At 40.0% G+C, this 27893-nt stretch overlaps 1 protein-coding gene across 2 annotated transcripts; it reads left to right on the forward strand.

Annotated features, from left to right (window-relative positions):
* The first annotated feature begins 470 nt into the window (after positions 1-470).
* Positions 471-27562, forward strand: RADX (RPA1 related single stranded DNA binding protein, X-linked). Of its 2 annotated transcripts, XM_069867306.1 has the most exons (15): positions 471-1083; positions 4439-4581; positions 6824-7016; positions 10182-10290; positions 10432-10523; positions 10618-10740; positions 11855-11962; positions 13597-13764; positions 14200-14360; positions 14661-14872; positions 15699-15767; positions 17638-17717; positions 21754-22047; positions 23326-23508; positions 24416-27562. In XM_069867306.1, exons 1-15 carry the CDS (start codon positions 486-488, stop codon positions 24559-24561), a joined length of 2679 nt encoding a protein of 892 aa, XP_069723407.1. In that variant the 5' UTR covers positions 471-485; the 3' UTR covers positions 24562-27562. The 2 variants fall into 2 exon arrangements, with proteins under 2 accessions (XP_069723407.1, XP_069723408.1); XM_069867307.1 differs by lacking the exon at positions 15699-15767.
* Positions 27563-27893: the final 331 nt, after the last annotated feature.

Below are 27893 nucleotides of genomic sequence, written 5' to 3' on the forward strand. Positions count from 1 at the left end.
GCGCTGAATTGTAAAATAGAATCATAGAATCGTAGAATCATAGACTCATAGAGTAACCAGGTTGGAAGAGACCCACCGGATCATCGAGTCCAACCATTCCTATCAAAATATTACTGTCTTTGCTTCGAAGACTTTGTGCTTTTCAATATTTTACCAGTGAACAAGCGCTCCTCACACTTTCAATACAAAAACCCTCCCACAATTACTTAGATGAAACCTAACAGTGACTTCACCCCAGGCTATTCCCCCCCCCCCCCCACCAACCGCCCCCCCGGCCCCGCCCCTTTTCTCCTCAGCGACCGTTGGGGCGCTTTGAGCGGGAACCGGCGCGCGCGCGCCAGCCCCGCCCCCCCCCCCCCCGCGCGCGTCATGGCGGCGCCGCGGCTCCGCCGGTGACAGCGGGAGCGCCGTCTCCCGCCGCACCCCCCACCCCCACCCCTCGGGGGAGGCATAATCCCCCTTCCCCGCCGCCGCGGAAAGCTGTCATGCAGGACCCTACCCCGGAGGAGACGCGGGGGGAGACGAGCGGCGGGACGTCGTGGCTGCAGGAGGTGTTCGAGGCGGCGCGGGATTCCTCGGAGCTGAGCGCGTCCCTCGCGGAGCCGCCGGCCGTGACGGTGACGGCGGTGGAGCGGTACCTGGCGGAGGCGCCGGCCGGTGCCGCCGCCTCCTCCTCCTCCTCTTCCTCCTCCTCCTCCTCCTCCTCCTCCTCCTCCTCGCGGTACTGGTACGACGTGACGGTGTGGGACGGAGCCCGGCAGCAGCGCTGCCACCTGGCGCCGCGCCTCGCCCGCCTGGTGCAGCGCGCGCACCTGCGCCCCGGCGCGCGCCTGCGCCTCACGCGCTGCGCCTACCGCTACGACGAGAGGCGCCTCGGCCGCGGCTTCCCCTGCCTCGAGGGCCTGCGGAGCGCCGGCCGCGCCGCCCAGCCCTGCCCCGCCGAGCCCTGCCCCGCCGAGCCCCCTCGGCGCCGGGCGCCGCTCCGAGGGGACGGGAGGCACTACCTGCCGCTCTGGAACAATGAGGATCCCTACGGCGACGCGTGGGTGGCGGAGAAGCGGCCCGAGAGGGTGGACGTCGATGGTGAGTGGGGAAAGGGGGGGTTGGGGTGGGTAAGGGAGTGAGATGGAGGAGAAGGGCAGGAGGGGGATGGAGGAGGTGGTGAGAGGAAAGGAGAGAGATGGAAAGTGGTGGTAAGAGGGGAGGTAGGGGACAGGAGGAGGTGGACAGGAGGGAGGTGGAGGAGGTGGACAGGAGGAGAGGAGGGGAGAGGGCACCGATGGTGAGAGGGGAGGAGGGGAGAGGGCAGCGATGGTGAGAGGGGAGGAGGGAGAAGGCAGCGATGGTGGGAGGGGAGGAGGGAGGGGGCGGTGATGGTGGGAGGGGAGGAGGGAGGGGGCAGCGATGGTGAGAGGGGAGGAGGGAGGAGGACAGCAGGAGGTGGACAGGAGGGGAGGAGTGAGATGGAGGAGATGGTAAGAGGGCAGGTGGATGGCAGGAGGTGGACAGGTGGGGGATATGGAGGTCAAGGTGCTAAGCAGGGACATGGAGGACTTTAGGGAAGGGGGTGGAGGTGGTGGTAAGTAGGGAGGAGGGGAAGAAGCGCCCTGGGGAGGCCCCCCCGCTGCTGAAACAAGGATGAGGAGTTGCGGTTGTGGTTGTGGTAACCCCTGCCCCAAGGGGCTGTGAAGGTTCAGGCTGCAGAGGGCAAGTGTGGGTCAGGATTCCCAGATTCCTCCCGGCCGCCCCGCTGTTGGCAGTGGGTGATATGCAGTGCCAGGGCAGTGGGCACAGAGAATGATAATAGTCCGCTGAGCTCCTGCGGTGATGAAGGAGATGCAGACCTCACGGTCTTCTCTAAGCATATTCTTTTAATCAGTATGGCATACAGGAGTCTAATTAAGCGAACACTACTACTATGTCTGGCTTCTCTCATTCAGGCAGATCTTTATGCAGCTCTTTAGTTTTCTGAACTTCAGACAAACAGGATGGTCTTGGTTTTGTGTATTCCACGTGCTTGTGTGACTGTTTTCAGTCATGTCTCCAATTCACTTATTCCTAGGCGTTTTTTTTCCAGCGTGGCCTTCTAACACATTCAAGATTCTTCATCCTGTGTATCTAGCTTGGAACACCTGGTCTTTTTAATAATATTTATTTTAATATGCTTGGTACCAGCTTCATGCTTTATCTTAGTCCCATTTAATCTTCCATATACTTGTCGTTGCTCCACAGCTCCAGTGGGTGAAGGATTAAACCGGTCAAACATCAGGATTAGCTATATATATGTTTTGTTAGGCATCCAAGTATCAGCTAAAACTTGCTCTATGAGATCCTCATAACTTTCTATATGCACAAAGCTGGAAAAGAAGCTGGAAAGACAGTGGGCATTGTTTACTTGGACTTCAGTGAAGCCTTTGACACTGTCTCCCACAGCGTTCTCCTGGAAAAACTGGCTGCTTCTGGCTTAGGTGGGTGTACCCTTCACTGGGTAAAAAACTGGCTGGATGCCTGGGCCCAGAGAGTTGTGAAAGGAGCGAAATCCAGCTGGCAGCCAGTCACAAGTGATGTTCCCTAGTGCTCAGTGTCGGGGCCAGTTCTGTTTAATGTCCAGATATGGACAAGGGTATCAAGTGCTTCTCTGGACAGGCTGGATCGATGGGCCAACACCAACTGTATGGGCTTCAATGAGGCTGAGTGCTGGGTCCTTGCACTTAGGTCACAGCAACCCCATGCAGCGCTGCAGGTTTGTAGAGTGGCTGGAAAGCTGTGTGGTGGAAGAGGCCCTGGGGGCGTTGTTTGACAGCAGCCAAACATGAGCCAGCAGCATGTCCAGGTGGCCAAGAAAGCCAACAGTATCTTGGCTTGTATCAGAAATAGCGTGGCCAGCAGGAACAGGGAAGTGATCTTAGCCCTGTATTTGGTGCTGGTGAGGCTGTGCCTTGAATCCTGTATTCAGTTTTGTGCCCCTCAGTACAGGAAAGACATTGAGGTGCTGGAGTGTGTCCAGAGAAGGGCAACAGAGCTGGGGAGGGGTCTGGAGCACAGGCCTTCTGAGGAGTGTCTGAGGGAACTGTGGTTGTTTAGTGTAGAGACAAGGAGGCTGTGGGGAGACCTGATCCTTTTTACTCACCAAAACTACCTGAAAGAAGGGTGTAGGGAGATGGGTGTTGGTCTCTTCTCCCAAGTGATTGGTCAAGAGAAAACAGCCTCAGGTATTCCAGGACTGGTTTAGATTGCATATTTGAAAAAACTTCTTTATTGGAAGAGGCTGCTTGGGGAGCTGGTGGAGTCTCCATCCCTGGAGGTTTCCAACAACCATGTAGACATGGTACTTTGGGACATGGTTTAGTAGGCATGGTGGTGTGGGGTTGACTGTTGAACTTCATGATCTTAGAGGTCTTTTCCAACCTCAACAGTTCTATGGTTCTGTAATAATTCTCACTTTATTCAAATATTTATTATCAATGCACTTATAAGCCTAACTAATGAAACCAATAATAACACCAATAACACTCATGATTGCAGTTAAGGCAACTGGCAGTGTCATGCAATCCAGTATCACTGGCCAGGAGGATGTCACCATGCTAGTGAGGTCCTCAGCTGGTTCTGTGATATCATCAGCTGCCATAAGGTCTCTTTACCTATGCACGATTACTAACAGCTATGATCTGAAAACAATTCTCGAAAAAGGAACATCACAAACCACAGTCAAAACCGCACTGCCCAGCATTTTGCTGAGCAGAGCTTCCTTCTGACAAAGTATCCGCTTTTGCTGCAAAGAAGGGGGTGATGTGGGGAATTGGTCACTACAGCAGCTGCTTGTGTTGCTGTGCAGCTGGGCCAAGCTTCCCAGTCAGAAGTGGCCCTGCAGTTGTGTTAGGAACCAATGTGAATGTGCCATGCATATCACAGTATTCATGTTACCTTGAGAGGGTTTTCTGAAATTTATGAAATGTTGACTGTAAACACTTAGCTGTGATGCTTGACTCCAGTCTTCTGAGGAGTCAAAACCATCCATTCCAGTAGGAGTCTCTTGGCTTGTGGTGGGACTGGCTGGGCACAACTGGAAGCTACCACCCAAAATGCTGTTAGTACTGAGGGCTTGGGCCAGTCCACAAAGTGTGATGCCCTTGCTGTGTCTTTTGTTGTCACATGAGCAGAAGAGCTACTACACTCCTGTGTCATTTTGAATTAAATTTTAAATTTTCAATTGAAAAAAAAAACGCAAAAAGCTATGCTGTGTGTAGATAGCTCAGAGCAGGATATCATAGTGAATAATATTAGCAAATGAGCCTTTTTGTAGTGTTGGAAACATTAAGAAAATATATGTGACATCCTGGTCTGTGCATTGTACTCCTGAAAACTTAGATGTTCCATTATGAATGCTCTTTTTCTTTCTTTTTTCTTTCTTTTTTTTTTTTTTTCCCTTTAACCTTAGTGTCCAAGCTGATTTCTCTTGGTCAGCTGGAAATGACCTGGAGGAGCAGAGTTCACTTCCGTCCACTTCTTGTGAGAGTCCTGCACAAATCCAGACTAAGGTACTATGGGAAACCAGAGAAAAAGATGGATATGCCTTATCAGGTAAAGAGGGATAAATACACAGGTTAATGCTTGAACTTTTGTAGGCTGTTTGGAAATCATCGTTGCCATATTGTAAGCGCATAAGATTAAGATTTATTTTGTAGCTATTTTACATTAAAAATGCTACCCTTGCAAAACTGCTGAGCCCCTTGGAGTAGAAAATGGTGAATGTAGTGACCCTATGTACAAACTTTGAATGCCTTTCAGTTGATATAGTTCAAATGTATATATGGGGGTTTTAGTAGCTTAACAGCCTAAATGTTTCTGGTCTGTCTGCTTTGGAAGATGGAATTGGTCTACTTGTATTCCCTAATTCTTTGACTTGATGACCTCCAGATAGATTGTTTTATAGTGAAATTCTTGATGATTTTCATAACATGTTTTACCTGTGATATTTTTGTGTAGAGCTTCTTGGAAATGGAGACAGGAGGTTTTGTGGGTTGGTCCCAGCCAGCAGCTAAGCGCTCATCGGTTTGCTCTCCACTGCTCCATCCAGGAGGGTGAGGAAGAGAACTGGAAGAGCAAAAGCAAAGAAAAACTTGTGGACTGAGATAAAGACAGTTTAATAATGTGAAGGGAGAGAGGGACAGGGGAAGAAAAAGGCAGGCAAGGGATGCAAAGGCAATTGCTCACGACCTCTCACTAGTGAACCAATGCCCAGCCAATCTCTGAACAATAGGTACTTTGGGAAGACTAGCAGCCTGGTTTATATCAGAGCATGACGTTAATGGCATGGAATATCCCCTAGGTGAGTTGAGGTCAGCTGTCTCAGCTGTGTCCCCTCCTAGGCTCTTGCCCATCCCTCGCTTACTTGCTGGGGTGGCAGAGTGAGAAACCTTGACACTGTGCAAGCACTGTTCGGCAACAACAGCTAAGACATTGGTGTGTAACCAACACTATTTTAGTCACAGATCTAAAACACAGCACCATACCGGCTGGTACATTGAAAATAAACTGGCCCAGCCAGGCCCCATGCAGGAGGGCGACACTTTACAAAGATCTTCAGTAATTCATATGAATTCTTCCCTTGGAGGGAGAGGTATGAACTACCTTAATGAAATGCAGCGGTGTTCTTTTACCCAAACTTTCTATTCTCTTTGTACGTAAAGGGAAATTTGTGTCTTTTTATGGAAATGCTTGTCCAAGAGTAGACAGCCTAGATGATAATCCTAACTTTCATGGCAGTCCCTCATCACTTCTCCCAGTATTAGTTATAGAATCAATACCCAGAGCTGATTTAACTCGAGAAGTTAGAAGACAGATTTTCCATGCCTTTTGCTTTATGCATTCCTTCTTTAGGCAGCATTGTGTGTTGAATTATTGTTATTAGATAAAAAACAATGGCATAACAAAAGATTCTGTGATATAATGGTTTGCTTCCAAGGGTGCACAGCTCATGACTAACTAAGAATATTAGAATGAACTTAAAAGTGTTGGACTTGGAATAAGGAAGAGGATTTTAGAAGCAGCAAGAGGGGAAAACCACAGAAAGGTGATAAATTGAAGAGAGTGGATGGTTGTATGAAAAAAAGCAGATGGTTGAGGCTGACAGATGAATAGATAAAATGAAGCATTTTTATAGAGCTGAGGGTTTGGTTTTTTCTTGCTGTTTGAGTTGCTGCCTTTTGAAAACATTATCAGACTGGTTAACAATCTGTTTTGCTGCTCAGTGATCTGTTCAGGTATGGATTCAAAGTTCACACAGTTCAAAAAAATCGGGTAGAAATCATTGAAAGAAAAACCTGAATGAAAAAAATTGTTCTCTGCATTTTAGGGTTTTTTTTGGTGAAAATCAAACTTGTGTCTTGTTTTGATCAAGAAAGTTTAGCAAAATCTCAACCTTTGTAACATATTTTTCCTTTCTCATTTGGAAATGTTAATCTAATTACAGCACTCTCTCTGATAAAGAATTGTCTTTTCGGTACTGTTTCCTGGGCGTGCCATTTCCTCCACATCTCCCCCGAAAAGTGGACTAAAGCTGGCATCACCTACTGTTACTGTGTGCTGGAAAGATAAGAATTTGGATTGGGGTAGTTGTGGAATAATTCTTTTGTAGAAAGTAGGGGGTTGTGCATCTCCAGTATTCAATACAAGTTTTGGAAGAGATTCTGTATCTGTTTGTACTCAAACTCATGAAGTTGTTCATGAGTTAAGTAGCTGATGCGTTATCCAAAATAAATGCATACCAGAATGATGATAAATAAAAGATGAATGTATTTTGTCTCTTTTTTTTTTACTTCAGGCTTACTTTGAAGTTGCTGATGGTTCAGGCATGATGTCAATGGTTTTGTGGAATTCGTTATGTCCTGAGTGGTATAACAGTATGAAGGTTGGCACAGTACTGCTTCTTGAAAAGTATGCTATCAAAACCAGTTACCCATTTAAAACACAGCCAACCCCAGGGGATTCACAGATGAAGAGATTTGCTACAATTGGTTAAGTATTACGGAAGCCTGTTTTGATTCAGTGAAATGTAGATGTGGAAACGTAGCTCTTTGTAGAAATAAAACAGGGTTTTATTGCTGGAACTAATTGACAAGACATATCCTTAAATATTACCTCTGAAAGGTGACTTAGCATCCAAGTTCTTGTTGTTCCCTGTTTTCGTTTGGATCGTGTCCATAAAGTTTATTGCTGCAATTAGTTTAAACCTTTACTTAAAAAATAAATAAAAATTGAATCCCCCATTTCAAGTATTTGGGTCATAAAGACAGGCCTCTGATACTGAATTTTAATCTGATTCTATTTCCTGATTAATTAATAATTGACTAATAAAGGTATCATTTGTGCATTGCTCACACCTTCTTCCAGGTCACTGAAGCACATTGTGACCTGATCTGACTTCACATTTTAGTGCATATGATCAAGGCCCAGAGTATCTGCAGAGCTTCACCACATAAAAAGTTGTGGTGGTGACTGCTTTCTGTGCTGAAACAGCAGCACTGTGGGGGTGCATGTATGAATAATATTCCTTAGCTATGAGGAAGTATTTTCTTGCAGTTGTTTAGTGTGACAGATATTCAAGGGAACTATGCTACAGGAATGCAAGTGCTGCAATATACCACCAATAATCTTTTCAAACTGATAACCAGCTTATTTTTTTTCTTCCCTTCTTCATTGAACACGAGTTCTTTCCCCTTACATACCTTTATACTCAGAACAAAATGAAAATTCAAGTAACATCCTTGAGACAAGAAAATGTGTGTTAGTGAAGGGTGGTGTATGTATAACTTATTCATGATGACAGTTTGCTAATGCAGTTGCTACAATGCACAAAAATAAACAACATTTTCAGTGCTAGAAGCATTGTATCCTCTGCCTTGTGTATCTTTGCCTTAAAACCAGATTTTAATGTCTGAAGTGCATGCGATGAGGTGGCAGGAGAGAGAAATGTTTAGCCAGCAGTGGAAGTTTGTGAGGGAAGCTGATGAATACTACGAGCCAGCTCTGAAAACAATTAGAATTGCCACAGAATATTTCTGTGGGAAAAGGACAGAATAAAATATGTGTCTGAGGTGACTTTCTCTTTGGGCGAACATCACTTCATTTTAATGGCTCTTTCATGCTACACTACTGATTTGTGCAAGCATTATTGGGGTAGAAATGTTGAAGAGATCAAAATGGAAATTCAGACCAGTGGGCTGTAAATGGTAATAAAATGTGTAATGTAAGAATTAAAAGTCAGTCTATAGTATAAAATGCCATGGTGTGTTTTCAGCTCATGAATAAACTGTAGAAATTGCTAACCTTCAGTTCACATCAATGTGTGTGCAGTATCTATTTTTCTCAGCACAAAACTCAGAATTTTGTCTTCATACAAACTTACAAAGTATCAAGTACCATGTATTGATGGATCATAAGCCTAATACCTTGTAAGAAGCATTCAAAGCAAACACAACATCCAGAAAAAATTCTGGAATGGCTATAAAATTAATTTTATGCAACTCCTCATGCTTTTTTTTGTTGTTGCTGTTCAGATGAAGTGGAATTTAATGCCTAACTAGTAACTCTGTTAATATAAATATCTCTGTATATGCCCAATATGCATTATACAATGAGTGCTCCACAAGTTCTTCAGCCTAGCTAGTTACAGCAATCAATTACACTGAATGGCCTAGGTAACAATTACATTTTTCATCATCTATTTCCAGTTTGTAATTCCATCAAATCCCAGCTTCCCGATGTTTCCTTACATTTTACAACATTTACAGGTGAATGGTTGTATCTGGAGGGTCAACAAGGGCACAAGGAAAAGAGATTTCCAAATTAAGAGTTCTTGCAAGACAGCATGCTTCTTACATGTTCCTAGATTTCTGTGAAGCAAGTGATGCAGAACTTGCATCTGTTTACAGCTGCAGCATTGGATGAAGTGCTGAGAGGTGCTGTTTCAGGAACTCAAAGCTTTGGAACTTAAATAGTTAGTACCATCACCCTGAGTTCCCCTGCTAGGTAACGTGTGTTTTTCACAGATCACTGAATTTATATGGTAGTGACGACAGCTGCTGTTTCAAATAGTGTGAACTGACCTTAGCTTTTGAATCATCCCAGGATATAGTCCCAAATTGAGTAAATTCGTTTCATCTAATGTCAAAGTGACAAAACAATTGATAAATAGGTTTGATGCATGGGAAAACTTTGTTTTCAGGAATTTTCATTGAGATACTGTCCTAAAAAAACATACGAAAAACCACAATTGTCCTCCAAATACCTTTTTGGAAAACAGCAGCCAAAAGAATGTTCTTAAGCAGAGGATCTGCTTTGAAGTATGGCACCTTCTTAATATTGCACCACTAGGGTGAGGGCCCAGATATATTTATATAAATGATACTATACATTATTTATACATATTTATTTACTGTTCTGGGTGCATTATTTGAACAGTCCCTTACCCAAACCCAAGTATCTTTTAGAAGCCTTATCAGAATCCATACCAGCAAGATTTGTCTTGTTATGAGAGAGACAACAAAGTGTATTTTAGGTGCTGTAGCCATTCCTCCTGTATTTTTTGTCTGGTTCCAGAACCCCTCAACTTACCCCAGTGCTCCACTGTATTTGTTATTCAGCATCTGAACAGTCAGCTTAGTAAATTAAAATTTTTGGGTGCTAGAGAGTAGATATGAGAAGACCTTTTGATTTCCTCCATGGCTATGGCACATTTGTTTTATAGTAATAACTGCCTGTACTTGTATCAGGTGTGGAAGTTCTCATCTGATAGTCCTGCTTTCTGTTTTACTTCATTGTCTGCAAGTCAATTTTAGATCTTAGTGATGTTTGAGAATGAAACTAGCATAAAAAGTACTTCATATCTAATGAGTATTATAGTATTGGTTTCTGTTGCTGTTTTTTTAAAATACCTGACTAGATCAGACTAATTGGCTCATGTGCGGAATTTAAAAGTTTAGAATTGCATTGTTGAATACTATACCTGAATTCCTTCCTTTATTTTGATGAAAACATAAAGTCAGAGGAACTGACTAATAAATTCGCGAGCAGGGAGATGAAGTTGTAATACTTCATTTAAGAAACATTATCACATTGGGGGGGATTAATTTTTTTTTTTCATGCCTTAGCTGTTACTGACTTTTTTTTTTCTTTGTCAGAAATCAGCCTTAATGTTCGAGACCCTCCTGCTAAAATAAGTATTATTCCAGAAGAAGTGGTAAAGCCAGAGTGGGGATTACCTGAAGTTAAATATCGGTTTATCACAAGGTAAAATAGAATTTTCTTGGTGGTCAGGCTGGAATTTAAATTTTACTGTGTTGCACTGAATGTTAATTGGAAATGTTTCTGAGAAAGCTTTATGTTTTGCTGTTAACAAATACCTACATTTTTATTCTGTTTTGATTTTAGGTCTGAACTGGATGACTTGCCAAACAACCATTCCTGTGACGTTATTGGTCTTGTGACATTTGTAGGAAGAGCTGAACGAGCAAGAAAGAGAGGTTTTTTTATAAATATGACTTCGAGAATTTATCAAACAAATTTAAACTTTCTGATTAAATGCTTATACATTTTTCTTAATATTTGTTTGTATAGAACATGGTGAAGACTTCTGGCTCTATCGTTGGGCACACGCCATTGATGGGACCTCAGACCAACCATTCATTCTGGAAATATTTGCAACTTCTCAGCCGGATGTGTTTGAGCGTATTCACCCAAGTATTCATCTCTCCATAATACTTAATAATAATTACTTTTAGCATTTTTCTAGTTGGTTTATATTCAAATTCTGAATATAATTGGCACTGAATTAAAAAATTGCCATGGTTTATCTCCTCATATAGAAAATAGCTGATCAGAAATTAAAATGTAAAAATTAAAAAAAATAGTTTAAGTATTTGAAACCCTTATTGTATTGCAATCTGCCAGTTAGCCTGAACAAATAGATGGGCAGCTGACTTGGGCCTCATCTAATCTGTTTGATTTCAAACAGAAACTGATGTGAAACAGGTGGTACAGCATCTCTTGCATCAGAGGCTAATAAGAAGGCAGCTGGTCAAATCTATTACGCTTTTTGTCCTATAAATAAGTATTTTTTTATAGGCAGGAATAACGTAAGAGGATTGGTGGCATGGAGAGGTGAAAGTGGAAAAGCTTCTATTGTTTGAATTAATATCTTTTGGCTAAACGGCAGTCATCACCGAGCTGTGTTATTACATGTGAGCTAAGAGTGAAACATTTCAAACTGGGGAATCCTTAATTAAGGATTTTCTTTCTCTTCCTCTTCTTCTCCAAGCAGTCGTCCTTCCATTAGCATTTTTTATATCATATGACGCAGGACCAGCTGCACAGTCCTGTTAAGATTATGGCTGCATTCATCTTGAGTATTCTGGGGAAATGAGAGTGACATTTCAGTGTTTAACTGAGGTATTAACAAAAGAGTGAGTTTGCACTCTATTCAGAAGTTTTGCAGTGGCATGTTGTGATATCTTGTGCTCTCCATCATTTTATGGTTTTTATCCTTAAGAAACACAGCCGTGTTTTTACTGTTTGTTTCATTTATAGTGTACCTGATGAAGTATCTCATATTTTAGTCCTAATATGCATGCTGAAATTTCCTTGCACAGTTAGTAAATTGAAAACTAAATTACATCTCCATATTGTAATTTATAACAGAGGCCCAATACATGCTGAAGCATTTGTAGAGTCAAGAACTGAAACATCTTCTTTAAAGCACTTAATAAAATTAATGCAGTGCATGTCAGTCCTGACACTATAAAATCAATTGTAATATCAGGAAAAAATCAGAAGGGTTTTTTTTCATTCTCTCCAGTGACATATTTAGTGTGTACGCAGATGAGAGTGGTACGGGACCTCACTGAGAATCCTTCCAGCACAATTTACCTTACAACTTCAAACGAAAGTCAAATATTCATTACAGGTAACTTAAACTGGGTTTAGTTTTATATAATTCACATCTTATTTCTTTGTAAAGCGTGTCTTCATATCAGAGCAAAATAATCAGTGCATAGTATTGGTTTCCCTGTTGGGAATGACTTTGAGTTAATAATGAAACACGAGAGCAAAAATAAAAAGGCAAATTGCATTCTTGTGAGGCATTAATGGGTGTATCTTATGAAAAATACCATGGTATTATAACATTATGTAATATGTTAACTACTTTTTTCAGACTTTTAATCCTTGGATAGTGTAGCAACACAGATTACTGCTTCCTTAAAAACATTAAAAGTCACTTGCAGCTTTCCTGTCCTACAGATTTCCCTATTACAGGAAAAAAAGGAGTTCTAAATTTATCTTAGCTAATTTTTTCACCAAATATTTGGAGAGGTCTTATGTTTCATCTTTCCCAGTGTGCAAGTCCTTATGCAGACCACATGATTTGGGTGGATGATCTGGTGCTGGGGGCTCTGAAGGAGAATTCCTTCTAGATGGTCTTGTTTGCATGCTCCCATCTGCAGTTTCTATGATCTTTATGATATTCTGATACTGTACATGAGAGGTCACCAGCCAGCATGTTACAGCAGGACTAGGCACAGCTGTTTATAGTACATTTGCTCTTGAATCAGGTGGATTGCAGCAGTGTTCCAGGCAGATGGTGTACTGGCCTAATTGCAGATGCTATAAGGTGCAATAGATTTATCCTTCCTGCATTTGCTTATCCAGCTCATTTGTTTGGTGTTCTTATTGTAACAGTCACTCAGTCTGAATCTTCCTGCTGAGAAGTAGGAGCAGAGGAAAACAAGTGCTAAAAAAGTGCCTGAACGTAGTCAGTTCTGTACACGTGGTCTCTCCTGGCAAGCTGGGTAGGGTGTTTTGTGCTTATTTGGACTAGCAGAGCAAGCCAGTCTTTTTGGTAATAGGTTTCTAGCGATATAACTTACTCCTAAATTAATGGTTTGAGCGGTTGTTTCTTTTAATTGCTGTCCTTCAGTATATTTGGTGCTTAATTTTCTAATGAAAAACTTTCCTCATCCTAGCTGTAGTTCATTTTGTATCTGTTTGGGTCCTCAATGAGAACTACAGCTGGAGATGTCAGGCCATTGCATGAGACCTATTTCAGTTCACAGCTTAGATGTAGACCTGGTCAGATTACAATTTATTTGTTAAAACTGGTTTTATTCCATAACTTGGTTTTAAATTAGCCCGCAATTAATACATATGTTGCTAATTACCTGAAAGTAACAGTCTTTGCTGAATCCTATGAAAAGGATTTATCTGCTCTTTCCTGCAAATGAAACAATTTCTGATCATTTATTGTTTTGTATGCTCCTGTGAGAAAGTATTCCAGTAGCATTTTTGCTAGCTGATTTCTTTCTTTCTTTCTGTTACTTAATATTTGTCTGATTTTCAGTGTCAAATCCAAGTGTTAGTCAAAGAGTTCAAGATACTAACTTTGTAAAACACTGTTGACTAATGGAAAGATGTCTTTTATATTCTCTAGTCCATTTTTTCTTAATTAATTTTTTCTAGATATTGTTCAGGATAATTCCAAGATGAGAACGGGTAACAGTAACCTGCTTTGGTTTTGATACCTAATTATTTTTGTTTTAAAAGGGTGGCACAAGGGCCAGCCATACACCAAGGATACCAAAGTGAAAAACTTCATTCAGTGGACTAGAACACAAAATGAAAATGATCAAATGAAGAAAACTGTCATTGGTGGCTATTACCCTTTTCCACGACCTCCAAATAACTTTCTGAAATATTGTAAAGACAATAAAGGTATCATGCTGTCAAGTATCTTTAAGATGTGTAGCCTTTTTCAGTTTGTTCTTACTCCAAGCATTTAAAGCATCAGTTAAAGAGCAACACAGTTAACTATTAGTGAGTGATAGTATCCAGGAACTTCAGCTGCAGGAGGACTGTAGCAGCTTACATGCTAGCAGCTACAGCTCTACCCAGTTTTACTCTGAGTATTCTGCTAAATCAGAATATTCAGAACCTGAAACAGAAATTGTGGTATCTGATAATGCATTCCAAAAAATGCTTGTGCGTTAAGAAGTTTTATTTAATTTTTTCCCATGCGATGTGAGCAGCAAAAGGATTTAAGAGTCTTCAAAAATGTAATTTATATCAATGTAATATTTAACTTTTGCGTGCAGATATTTTTACATGGTATGTCTTTAAAACTTGTTTATGGGAATTTCTTTTTTGCAGTTGAATCAGTTTTGAAAGCCATAGGTGAAACAGGCAAAGAGATTGAAGACTTGCACTATAGAGAACACAAGCGCATTGCTGTTCAGGGGATAATTAGTGCCATTAGATACATCAGCTGTAGCAATGCAGCTGAAGAAGCTTCAGGCATGGAACTTGTTCAGGTACAGTGTTTCAGAATTAACATTATAGCACTTAAGTAACTATGACCATAATTAGAATGATAATTTTGCATTTGAGTTTAGAACCTAGGCATATTGTCTCTTGATTAACTTAATTTGCTAATTTGAGAGCAAAATTTTTGACAGTCATAATTTAGAACGTTTTCAAAACTAATGATTCAGTGCTTTTCTGAAAGTGTTACGACAGTCCTCTGTGAAGCTACATAGCTGTTTAGAAGTTTTCAGTCGGAAGCAATAGCTTTAAGTGCTTTGAAACTCTTAAATAATTGACTGTTGTTGCAGAAAGACACTTCTCAGTCTCTTGAAAGTTCTGCTGTGCCCAAAGATGATTGTGTTCACAAGGGAAAAAACACCAATCTTCAAAATAAAGAAGTTAATTCTCTTCTGGAGCCACATTGCAGTCCTGGGGAACAACATCAGCACCAAGCTCCGCGGTCAAAAAAGAGTTCGGTCAAGAGAAAGATACCACACAGAGTAAATACAGATGCAGCACAGTAAGCTCTCTTCGTAAATATGTAGTGGGTTTTCTAAAAAGTGTTTATGGAAAGTAGTTCACAGCTCAGGATGCTGGTACACCTGCTCCATATTTTCAAATATACCTTACGTTTTTCTTTCTGGTTAATGGAATGTACTACACGTACCTGTAATTTGCTGTCAGAAAAGCACGTAGATGGTGGTCATATGCTAACGTAAAGGCTCAAAATAACTAATAGTTCTATAGCTCTGCTTGTGATGGTATTTTATGAGATTGTATTGCATCTCGTCAGATGTAAACAAAGGATATCAGTCAGACAGAAAGAACTGTAGTAGGAAAAACTAATTTGTTCTATACAACCATTTTAGGTTCAGGAGTAAAAGATCTCCTTGTAGAGGATTTTCCTTGGTTGCAGTGCTTGTGCAAAATCTAATATACCCATACTTGGTATTAAACTGCATTGACATCTTTGGTGTTCCAAAAGTCTAGCCAGTCGTATCATCTTTTTTTTTTGTAGTGGAGGGTACATTTTTATTCTCAGCTTTTCACATCCAGAAGTCATAATGTGGGAAGAGGGTAGTTGTTCAGAATATTTTGAGGGAAAATGAGATTAAGTATAATTAGGATTGAATGAAAACTTAAGACTGGGAAACCCTGGTGAATAGAAGTTCTGTCTTGGCAATATTACAGCAAACTTGTTAGTGGATTTCCAAGCCATAAGGAAAATTCCACTATTTGAGTGCCTTAGGTTCATTCTGCCTGAAAGAAAAACTTTAATGTTCTTTGCTTTGTTTATTTCCATTTAACTAAATACTGTAAAGTAATGGTGAATTTCCTACTTTAAGGGAAAGTGCATCTGTTAATCCTGCACCGTCTTACCCCTATTTCACACGATTTGCAAGAAGAAAATTTGGGTAAGACATGTGAAATCAATTATGTTAAATAATTGCAATAATGAAACAAAGTTATTAGAAGTAAAACTTTTATAGGTTAAGAATGCGTATGGAAGTGACATGGAAGAACAGATCAGAGTGGAGTTTAATATTTTCTGTTGACTTTTTCTGCATTGATTCTAATTCAAATATGCTGAATTATTCTGAAGCATAATTTTGAGTGTGTAATCAAACATTTTTATATTTTTACTAGTGCTACTAAGGGAATACATGTTTTCAGAGGTCTGTGATGGTAAGCGGAGTTATATACGTGCTCTTCCTTTCAGAGACATTATATTTTAAGTAGGAAAGTCAAAGATAGGATGGAGCAATGCTTGATTAGCAATCAGAATAAACAATGTAATAGGATTAATGGATTTGCTCGTGGTGGTTGAGCTGTAACATCATCCATGGTATAACGGAGGTGTAAGTGTAGATGTCCGTGAGAAGCCACTACCTAACGCTCAGTCTTTATTGAACTTGGTTGGGATCCAGAGAAGGATTTTCTTTAAAAACTCCAGGTAAGAAGTTCAAATCCAGAGCCTTGACAAGTCTGGATCCTACTAAAATAACTACAAATGGAAAATTACTGAGAAAACAGAATGAATGTTATTATATGTTAGTCCAGAGTAAAACACTACTTTCCTTCTGCATTTTCTTTAAGGTCCATAAATTATTGTTGTTTGTTCCAAACACAGCTCAGGTAACTCAAATGTTGGAACACTTTGGTGTTAGTAACTTGAGACATCTGGATTTTTTAGCAGTGGTAATTTCAGCCTGTGTCAATATTTTAGTTATATTCCATTTTTTATGAAACATTGACATGAAATTTTCAAGGTATTTCCTAGAATGAAATGGGAAAAATCAAAAAAAAAACAAACCCCGACTGAAACACAGAATGTCCGACTAAACAGCATGTTTGTCTCTGATTGCTTTTTCACTGTCTGTTTATTGTCCCTGTGTATTTGCAATTACGATATTTGTTAGTAACTGCTTTGGTAGTTTGGAATTTTAGTGGTACCTTGACAAAGTCTTGCCTATGTCTTAGTTGTTTGTGATGCAAAATAATCAAGATAGTCTTTTTTTCCTTAGTTTATTCATACATCACAGTGAGTTCATAGTAAAACAAATGGAGTAAAGAAGAAAGGAATAAATGGGCCTAAGCGCTTGTTTTGCTATGTTGTGGCCACAGAGTATTTGCTACATTTTTCTCCTGCATAATATCCCAAAAAACTCGTTAGAAAATAGTTGCTTACCAGTAATTCAAACTTTCATGGTTAAAAATGGAAGTATAACAAAAATATAGAATTCATGAATGAACTGATTGTTACAACAGAGTAGCATGTCCAAAGGAAAATACATATTTGGAATTTATCATTTTGGATTCTGGAGTGATGATACTGTTTCATTCCTGCTTTGGTTTTGACTGCTGAAGGGTACTCATGTGAAAGTGCAGCAGCATGCTGTGCAATTGTTTTTTAGAATCAAGTCATAAACCCGCTGGCCATCTGCGATGTTCAGCTTTAGCATAACACGTGCAGTTTCCTGTACATGCCCAGTAGAGGGCAACAAACACTGGGGTTTGCCTGTAAGGTATTTTCCTATCTGCTTCTTAAAGCAAAGAAATACAGCAATTCTTGTCCTAAGCTCTTCACAACTGATTTACTTAGCATAGTAGCTCTCGTAACTGCTATATTACAAGTCTTGTGATATGAAACCAGGTATTAGTGCTCCCTCTTTCAAGCTTGTAGCATGTACCACTAGAAATCTGTCAAGGTTTGAACTTTCATTGCATAGCATTTGAGATTAGGTTAGTTTTAAATTTATATCTACTATAACTTTCTTTCTATAGCTTGGATGAATTTCAACATGAAGATTCTGTGCAAGATAAAAATGGACAGGCTGTATCAGAGAGTTTAGAGTGCTGCACAGGTATGTTGCAAATTACATTAACCTTAGGAGGTTTAAGCCTACTTCTCCTCAGGTCCTAAACAGGCAAACGAGATATCCTTATAGCCCTTGTTTGTCAAGACAGCTCTGCTGTACATCTGACTGCATCAACCTCTAGGAAGCTGCTGTACTGACATATTGTTAATGTCACTGTGCTCAGACATTTCTCTGGTGTGTTCTAAAGGATGACTAGAAGGATGGTGTTGGGCTCTTTCCAAGCACGGGGAATAAATTCTCAGTGTTGCTTTATACAAATTTTAAGTTAGCTTTGTGCCTCAGAAGCACTTAGTAGCATAAGATCTCACATTTTCTGTTGGCAGTTTTCTTGCTGTAGTGATCTGCTTGTGATAAAATTGTCCCTCGCTGGGAAGGTAGCACCAAAGCTGTGTGAGTACCTAATTAAAAAGAAAAATACAGTGTGTGGGAGGGAAAGGATGAAGCATACAAGCCAATAATGAGAATTACATTTCGTTTAAGGACTTTTCTAAGTTAATATTATTAATTTTTTCTTTCTTCCTCTGCAGTTGAAGAATAAACTCATGTTCCATGCAGTTAGTTTCTTGATACCTATTTTTTGGATGAAGGAAGAAGTCTTATTTGTCAGTTGTCATTATATGCAGCTTGGTCTGGTTTTTATTTTATCTAAATATTTTGTAAAGCTGACTGAATATGCTCTGAGCCATGTAATTTTATGTAAAATTTGTCTGCTCCTAACATCTGTACCAATATTAACATCTGCCAATTTACTTCTCTGTATGGCTATATTATGTATAATGATGGCCATCCTTTTATTTTTATAAGGCAGCAGTTCATCATAATTTAGTAATGCCCACAATAGGTTTTCTTTGTAGCCTATTGATGCTGATCTACTCCATTGTGCTGCTTTAAAGCAATAGAAATTACAGTGAATTTTTCCAAATGTTTAATATATCAAGAGACTGAAATTATGAGAAAACTTTCAAATTGGAGGAAAATTTGCACAGGTAACTATTCAAAGTGAAGTAGAATTCCAGAGACAGAGCAGCCTCAGGTACTGTGTAGAGATCTGTTCTTCAAAAGTAAAAAAACGTATCTGTGAGCAAGTTTGGTAATTAATTGATTTATTGGTTGTTATTTTTTGGTAACATTTCTTTTTGCATTTAAAAATGAGAAATCAGATTAAGCATTCTCACCTGAAATTATTTTTACAGGAGTTTCTAGTAGCTGTAGCATTTTTTGTGCTGTGCTGTTAATCCCTCTAGAATTGTTGGGATATTGTGGTCATAAAATGAATGCACTTATGCAATTTCAATGATTTGGTTTAAAAGGTTGGTTTTCCAAAAAAAAAAAGAAAGGATGTTAATCATAGAATCATAGAATAACCAGGTTGGAAGAGATCCACCGGATTTGTTCCTATCAAACACTAAACCATGCCCCTTAGCACCTCGTCCACCCGTGCCTTAAACACCTCCAGGGAAGGTGACTCAACCACCTCCCTGGGCAGCCTGTTCCAGTGCCCAATGACCCTTTCTGTGAAGAATTTTTTCCTAATGTCCAGCCTGAACCTCCCCTGGCGGAGCTTGAGGCCATTCCCTCTTGTCCTGTCCCCTGTCACTTGGGAGAAGAGGCCAGCTCCCTCCTCTCTACAACCTCCTTTCAGGTAGTTGTAGAGAGCAATGAGGTCTCCCCTCAGCCTCCTCTTCTCCAGGCTAAACATCCCCAGCTCTCTCAGCCGTTCCTCATAAGGCCTGTTCTCCAGCCCCCTCACCAGCTTTGTTGCTCTTCTCTGGACTCTCTCCAGAGCCTCAACATCCTTCTTGTGGTGAGGGGCCCAGAACTGAACACAGGATTTGAGGAGCAGTCTCACCAGTGCCGAGTCCAGAGGGAGAATAACCTCCCTGGACCTGCTGGTCATGCCATTTCTGATCCAAGCCAAGATGCCATTGGCCTTCTTGGCCACCTGGGCACGCTGCTGGCTGATGTTCAGTCGCTGTCAACCAACACCCCCAGGTCCCTCTCCTCCAGGCAGCTTTCTAGACAGGCTTTTCCTAGTCTGTAACACTGCATAGGGTTATTGTGCCCCAAGTGCAGGACCCGGCACTTGGCCTTGTTAAACCTCCTGCCATTGGACTCAGCCCAGCGGTCCAGCCTGTTCAGATCCCTTTGCAGAGCCTCCCTACCCTCCAGCAGATCGACACTTCCACCCAGCTTAGTGTCGTCCGCAACCTTGCTAAGGGTGCACTCGATGCTTTCATCCAGGTCATTGATAAAGACATTGAACAGGGCTGGACCCAGCACTGAGCCCTGGGGAACCCCACTTGTCACTAGCCTCCAGCTGGATTTCACACCATCTCCCACCACTCTCTGGGTTCGGCCATCCAACCAGTTTTCCACCCAGGAGAGTGTGCGCCTGTCCAGGCCAGAGGTGACAGTTTCTCAAGCAGAATGCTGTGAGAAACTGTGTCAAAGGCTTTACTGAAGTCTAGGAAGATACATCCACAGCCTTTCCCTCATCCAGCAGCCGAGTCGCTTTGTCATAGAAGGCGATCAGGTTAGTTTGGCAAGATCTGCCTTTTGTGAACCCGTGTTGACTGGTCCTGATCACCCGGTTCTCTTGCATGTGCTTCATGATAGCACCCAAGATCACCTGTTCCATGACTTTCCCTGGCACTGAGGTCAGACTGACAGGCCTGTAGTTTCCTGGGTCCTCCCTGCGACCCTTCTTGTAGATGGGCACAACATCAGCCAGCCTCCAGTCCAGTGGGACTTCCCCAGTCTTCCAGGACTGTTGGAAGATGATGGAAAGGGGTTTGGCCAGCACATCCGCCAGCTCCTTCAGTACCCTAGGGTGAATCCCATCCGGCCCCATAGACTTGTGGGTGTCTAGTCAAGCTAGGAAGGCTCTGACCACCTCCTCTTGGATCATGGGAGCCTCATTTTGCTCCTCTAGCTCCTGGGTTTGTACACAGACGGAACAACTTTCTTTGCAATTAAAGACTGAGGCAAAGAAGGCATTAAGATGTACAATGAAATACATGTCTCCTTTTTTGACTGTAGTGAAGAAATTTTGCATTAGGTACTTTTAAAAATCTACTGTATAATTACAGTATACAGCAGATATTTTCTTTCTGTAAAAAAATATAAGCTAATTTGATCATCATCACACTACTATCATGCTTCTTTCTTGCAAATACTTTTGTTAGTAAATCTGAGTCAGTCATTTCTTCAAATTCACTGTCCTTTGCTGTCTAATTCAATGCAGCAAGACTTTCATTTCCCTTGTTGAGTGTTCTTGCACATGCTGTATCAAGTTTGTCTGTGTACTTTCTGTTTTCTTCATTTTTTAACATCCTGATTCTCCATTATAACAATTCTGACACTAAAAAGAAATAAAGTCAAAAAGTGTTTGTTCATAGAGAAATGCCAGGGTGGGTAATATACCCAGTTCAGAAGGTGGCTTGTTGAGAAGTTTTCACAGGAGCTGGAGGAGATAAAATCTGTATGGGGAATGTTTTGAAAAGAGCTTTTTCATAAGCTCAAAAGGTGGGGCTTAGCGCTTGCCTTCAAAATTGGTAGTGATGGTTATATAAACTTTTACCATTAGCAATCTTCAAGTTACATGTAATTGGGAAGAAGAATGGAGCTATCATTGCCTGTATAGCAAGAAATTCTAAATGTAGCATAATCCTCAATGTAAGCATATAATTATTGTGCAACAAATGGAAAACCTTCACTTGTACCCATTTTAAACTTGTTTTCATGGTTTCTGGCTGTTCATTAAACAAGTTACATGCTCTCTAAAAACATGCCATGATAATGCTCTTCATGTGGTGTAATAAGTCTTTGCTACGAGTGCAGCCTCTCAGGTTACCAGTTTACTCATGTTGCAACGCTAGATTAATTCATTGTCATGTGGGTTTTAAACGTTCTGCCATGTCCTGATAGTTTAAATGCTCTAATCAGAACATTTCTTCTCTAGTAGTGAAGTGATACAATTCTATGAGCACGTAAGTAACTAAATATTTTCTGTTTGTAACAGATCGAGAAGGAATGAGTGATACACCTGAAACTGAAGAGACTGGACAAACTTGTGATTCATGGCAGAGTGACTTGTGGGCAAAAGTAAAAGACAAGTTAATGAACTATTTGCATCACAGCACAATTTTTCCAGAAAGCATCCCACGTAAATTTGATTATGAGCACAAAGACTTACTTATGCAACTATACAACCTTCATGCAGCAGTGCACAAGCCAAAAGAAACCAGAACTGATAAAAATATCAGTGAGTTTAAAAGTGCTAGTGGCCTTGGGTATTATGAAGTGACGGTTCTGGGTAAGTATTTGTTAGCTCAACTTCTAGAAAAGGTTAAGGAAGAGCACTATAAGATTTTAACTCTTTGATGCATTAACTTGAGAATAACGTGAAGGTTAATCAGACTGAATTTCTGTAAAGTAACCACTTGAATCTGTGTATTTCTGGAAGTTGAAAAAAATGCTTGACATTTTAGTTTTTTGTTAGGGTCATGAGTTATGATAATTTTTCACTGGCAAACTGTAGTTCCCATTTAAAATACCTTTAAATTAAATGACTGCATATCTTATATCTAGTATCTCTTTTCATATAATTGCAATTTTGTATATAGGTTTATGTGTATCATTTGAAGAATTATGTAGTCCTTACAGTACTGTTCATTACAGTTAGAGGTAGGTTCTGTTCACTAGTTCAGCCAGTCTGACATAAGGTAAATTATTCAATTGCACTTTTTTGTCAGCTGACTTTCCTGGTGGAGAGGTATTCACCAGAAACAAATTAGTGTTCTTAAAGGGAAAAGGGACGACTGTAAATGCTTCTTTTGAGCTTTATTCTCATTGAGTTGTTTTTTTAAGTACTGTTACTCCTAAAGTGCCTTTCTTCCATGCTAGAAAATTAAGCCATACTCCTCAGCTGCTCTCTGCTGCTTCTGGTTAGCACAAAGCATCAGTTGATTGGTCTTTATTTGTTTAAATACAAATATTCAAGTTGATGTCGTATCTTTGTTTGCATTACTGTGGGATATTAATCTGTTTGATTTTGGTTTCCCATTAAAAGGATAAGGAAATGGCCTAGCTTAACAATGCTCATGTTAAGTTCCCATACTTCAAAAGTTTCCATTATTTGCTGAGGGAGATTTGCAGAGGTGTTTGAATATTTACATTGTTCAAACTTAAAATATAAAATTCAAGATGAAAGTAGCAGCACGTACTGTATAGGTACAATGGTTGTAAAATGAATTCCTCTGCCCTTGTAGCGGCAATAAACTTAAAAAGGAGGATGAAATGGCTTCCAGCATTGGTTTAATAGTTTCTGAGCTAACAGCAGTGCTGACCTTAAATCATCATATGTTACAACGTCATATCGATTTGAATGTGCTTATTTATAAATGTCTATACCTACATACAGAAATGGGGGTTTAGATGTCACTTATTAATTAATGGGTAAAAAGCAAGTAAACAAAAATCAGTGTTCAGCCTGCAATAGTTTGTTTAAAAAAAAAAAAAAAGAAGTGGTGCATGAAGTTGCTAATGGGCTGAAGATGAAGTTTTCTGCTAATTAAATATTTTTTTTCGACAGGTATAAATCACGATGTAGCAATCGATGTTGCATTTCTTCCACTGTTTTGTCCTGAAGATCCCCACTTATTTCAACTGGAAGACATTCAAAATGATACCTTGTTGTCTTGTATGAGTTGCATCTCTGCATGTCAGCAGAAGGCCGCTGGTAATGGAAGGCTTCGTGACACGTTTCCACTTTCAAGTGAGACTGGCTTTCACTGTCATTACTCATTTATCGTTTCTTGTTTTCTCTTTCAATACAAGACTTAGTCCTCCGTAGAAATCTCTGTTGTGGGTCAGGCATAGTTCCCCTTTTCAGTGAAAGGTACGTGAATTCTATGTGCCTACCTTTAGTAAACAAAAGCGATACTGGACTTTAAAGGAAATCTTTACTGGAGCTGTACTTATACTCTGAAGACAGTATTTTAATATCCAAACCATGAACTCCTAAGTGACTTAGGTAGTATTTGGGGTTATTTGTTGACTCAAAATTGTACTGACATGGAAGTTAGTATATGTGGCTAAGCTTGTGAATATTTGGCTTGATCTGCTTTGAAATCAAATGGAATCACTGTCAATCAGTCAATCCATGTACTGATGTTGCTTTGAATAGCTGCTTTAACACAACTTACAGTGCCTGTAAACTGAAGTATCTGCCTGCTATTGAATCATTTTCCTTCAGATTATGTTTCTATTTACTGGCACCTCACAACAAATACGGTAAATGCTATTCATGTGTCTCCTACTGCAAAATGCTATATAAGCGTTGTCTTTTTCTGCATTTTTGTATAGACAGACCTGCTTTTAGTTAAATACATTGTTACTTTTCCTTGGATAATACTATGAAATCTGACATCCGCTAATGGTTAAGTATTGCATATTTCAGCTTTTTCTTATGGAAATCCTGATTCTATCATTTCTAGTGATTGAATTTACTAATAAAATACTGCCAAAAAAAAATAAACCTAGTAGGCCATCATTTAATAGTTAAAGTGAGGGTTTTCATTGAAAGGAGATTGAACATACACCCAGTACTGCATGGAAAACAATGTCAGTTCAGTATACCTATTCACTGTATGTATATTAAAACACCTTTTCTTAACTTGTAGATGAAATCATAAAAGCAGCGATGGATCTAGATGGCAAACATGTTGTCTGCATCTTGGACATCTGTCACCTGGGTGAAGATAAGGTGGAAGTCTTTCTCAGCAAAATCTACAAAACAGTGGAACCTGGTGTGCTGGATCCAGTGTAATTTAATAACTTATTTTTCGAATTTATATTGTTCAAAAGGAGGGAAATAAAGTTACTGTAACTTGAATACACCCTCTAAACATTGCACTTTTCCAGAACTAGAAGACACAAACATAAAACCATGATTCATAGGTCAATTATAATGGTCATCCATGTAACTGAAAAGGATGATTGTTGCCTATATTTTTTGGCGGTCTTGAAAAAGATTACCTGATGTCTTGGTCACTTATGTTCGAGAAGGATGAACAGACAATACAGTGAGCTTATGTTTTGATAGGATACCAAGGGATATGATTGTCATCTCTTTCTCTGCCTATGCACGTACGTACACAGAAAATGTATATATCAGGTTGAGAATTGAGAATAGCGCAGCCTTTACCAACATTAAAGGTGATGTTTCCAAAATAATTAACTGGCTGTGATATAAATTTAGACTGGGAATTAGAACTTGTTTTAGGGTTAGAGCTGTTACATTCTATAGTGATCTTTTATTAGGAGTTACTAGGGGCAGTCTAACTGCTCTTTAGGCATGCAGCTTACTGTGTTTGTGAAAGGAATTAAATACCATAGTGCCTTTAGCACCAGAGGCTGGACTCCGTGATCTAGGAAATCAGTTTTTCTTGACCTGAGCAAAGTCGACTGCTATCCTTTTATATGTCTGCTTTTGTATATACAACATTGGGTAGCGAGTGTAGCACCCGAAGACATTTAATGTATTTTATTTATTATTAAAGAAAAAGAAATATTTTTAAAAGAAACTTTGTTAGTGGAATTTGCTTCTAGCTTTGTAAGAGAAAAACTGTCTTTAAGTAGTGGTTAGCATGGCAGGATACAGTTTGTCACACCATTAGGTTTTGTTTTGTTCATCACCACTATCCTCCTTTTAGTAATAGCTGTGTTCTGAGTACATGAAGGAGCTCAGTAGCTACGAGAAGCTGCTACTTCTGCAAGAGCAAGAGACTTCTAAACTTTTGTAAACTTTTTGCGTGTATACTAAGTAGCAGCTGGCTCCTGCTGAGTTCAGAACCAAGTCCCACTTTTTCCTTCCATGTCAAGCAGCCTCAAATAATTTATGCGGTTGGATCTTTACGGAATTATTCTCAAGCAGGAGCTAGAGGCTGTTTGACAGCTTCTCCCTATGAAATGCTAGTCTCACTTCACTTCTTTAAGAAGAAATGATTGTGTTATGGAAGCTTGTCAGTTAAATTGTACCATTAATGACCAAAGCCCACAGGCTTAATTTATAGGAACAGATTTATTCTTTTGTGCAAGACTTCTAGGCATGTTTTAGCAGCCTGTTGGCAATTGGGAAGTATCTCTTTCAACTGACAGCTCGCTCATCTGCACTGGGGACAGTGGACTTTTCCTTCAGGTACTTAACTTCTGTACCCTGGCTTCAGTTAATGGTAATTGAAGGAGAAACATAACTGTATTTATTACAATACAAGTTCCTAGGCAACTTGAAATAAAAAACTAAAAGCCTTAGAATTTTAAAGAAATTGATAAAATTATTCTGTCTCTAGTGTGGTTTACAGTTTAAAAAATTGTGAATGAGAAAAGTTTAACTTAATTTGCACAGGGATTGGGAGTTAATTAAATGTGATGATATATTCTGTATTTCTATAGTATTTTGTATGAATTATGTAGTGTTAGTTCTAGAGCAACGTCTGTCAACCCATGCTTTTCAGAGAATGTTGTAATACTGCCATAGAAGGCAAAATGAAGACATACCAATCGGAGAAGAGCACAGTGCTGCTGGCAGTATGTTACTTGTGTAATTGTGTTGGTTATGGGTATATGGAGATGAGAGGCCATTGCTCTAGAGCACGAGAGACTAGCACTAGCATTTCATGTGCCAAACTGAGCCTTGCTGACTGTGTCAGCCAGTATTTTTTATTTAGATATACTTCAGGTGGAAGTCTAATTTTAATGAAACCATTTTTTCTAGAAGAAATTTTTAAACAAATTATCTTTATACAAAAGAACTGATGTGGCTAACATTGTCACAGACCCCCTGGTCAGTTGTTCTAGCCACCCCATCCAGCCCATGCAACAGAAATGCAGAAGAGGCTGTTAGCCGCTTTGCACTGCATTTTGTACTTTAAACGTGTAGCATTAATTGTTTCATCCTCCGTGTTAGGACTTCCTAACTCTAAGAAAAATACCAGAATGGTATGGAGTATGTATAATGCATACTTGAGACTTAAGTATATAATTTTATTTTACAGAAGTGTTGAAGTTTTTCATGGCAAAAGCTGGGAAGGAGAGATATTTATTCTTGCAGAATGAAGTGCCGGTCTTAGAAGCATAGGCTCCCTGCGTGTGGCTGGGGAATATTCAATGCCTATAACAGACTCGGAATGTCGATACTCTGGGTCATTCTGTAGAGGCACTTTCCCCATCCCCATTCAGTTACACTGAACTTAATATGCTGACTTCAGTTTCAGAAGTGTTGTAGTGTTAATATATGGTTCCACCACTCTGTCTAGCTCCCTCCTCCCTGCCAAACCAGCACTGTAGCACTGAGGTGGAGGTCCTTTCTGCAAAGAAACTATTTGCTGTTTTGTTTCACTTGGTGTGGTGACACAAATATAAAACCAAAGTATTTTTGACCATGAGTCTGTCAAAAAATGTTAATTTTGCCATGTTAAACCAAGACACAGTCTTGACTCCTGTGATACGTCACTGGAATCATCTTTCTTGCTGCTGTGTGTTGCCAATGCTGAGGGCAAAATTCTGCAGTTAGGAATGTGCTTTGATAGTATTCATACCCAGCCAAGCAATTGTACTCTGAAATCTTACATTTGCATGTTTCTTGTATTTTCAGCATTAATTTCCAAGAAAAGCAGAGGAAAGTAAACTATGTGTAGCTGATGGTGCTTTTGAGTGTATAAAACTTGCTAAGGCATAGATCTTAAAGGGAAGATCGGTTTTGAATTAATGTGTTGTAGAACTAGCACAACACTGAAATCTGGAGTGTGTAAATAAATTCATTAATATATGTAAAGGTCTTGGATTATTTCTTTCAATTTCTTCCCATTTTCTTTTTACACCTGAAAGCTGTTTCAATTTTCCAAGAATCTTCTTCACAGTCATATTTACTCTTTTAAAGAATCTTTACAGGAGATCTAGGTCAAGCTTCTGTCAAAATATGTGCCACCAATTGCAGCTTCTCTTGGCTTTCAACACTGTGTGCAGCATGACAGGAAAAAAGTCTTGATGACTTTACAATTTGTCCTGTGTTTTCATGATGGACAACCAAGATCTGCATTGGTAAGGTGTTAATTTTTCTGTTCTAATATAAGAAAAGAAGAGTCGATACGAGTAATTGTT

Source organism: Phaenicophaeus curvirostris, chromosome 13 (assembly GCF_032191515.1).
Source record: "Phaenicophaeus curvirostris isolate KB17595 chromosome 13, BPBGC_Pcur_1.0, whole genome shotgun sequence".
NCBI lineage: Eukaryota > Metazoa > Chordata > Aves > Cuculiformes > Cuculidae > Phaenicophaeus > Phaenicophaeus curvirostris.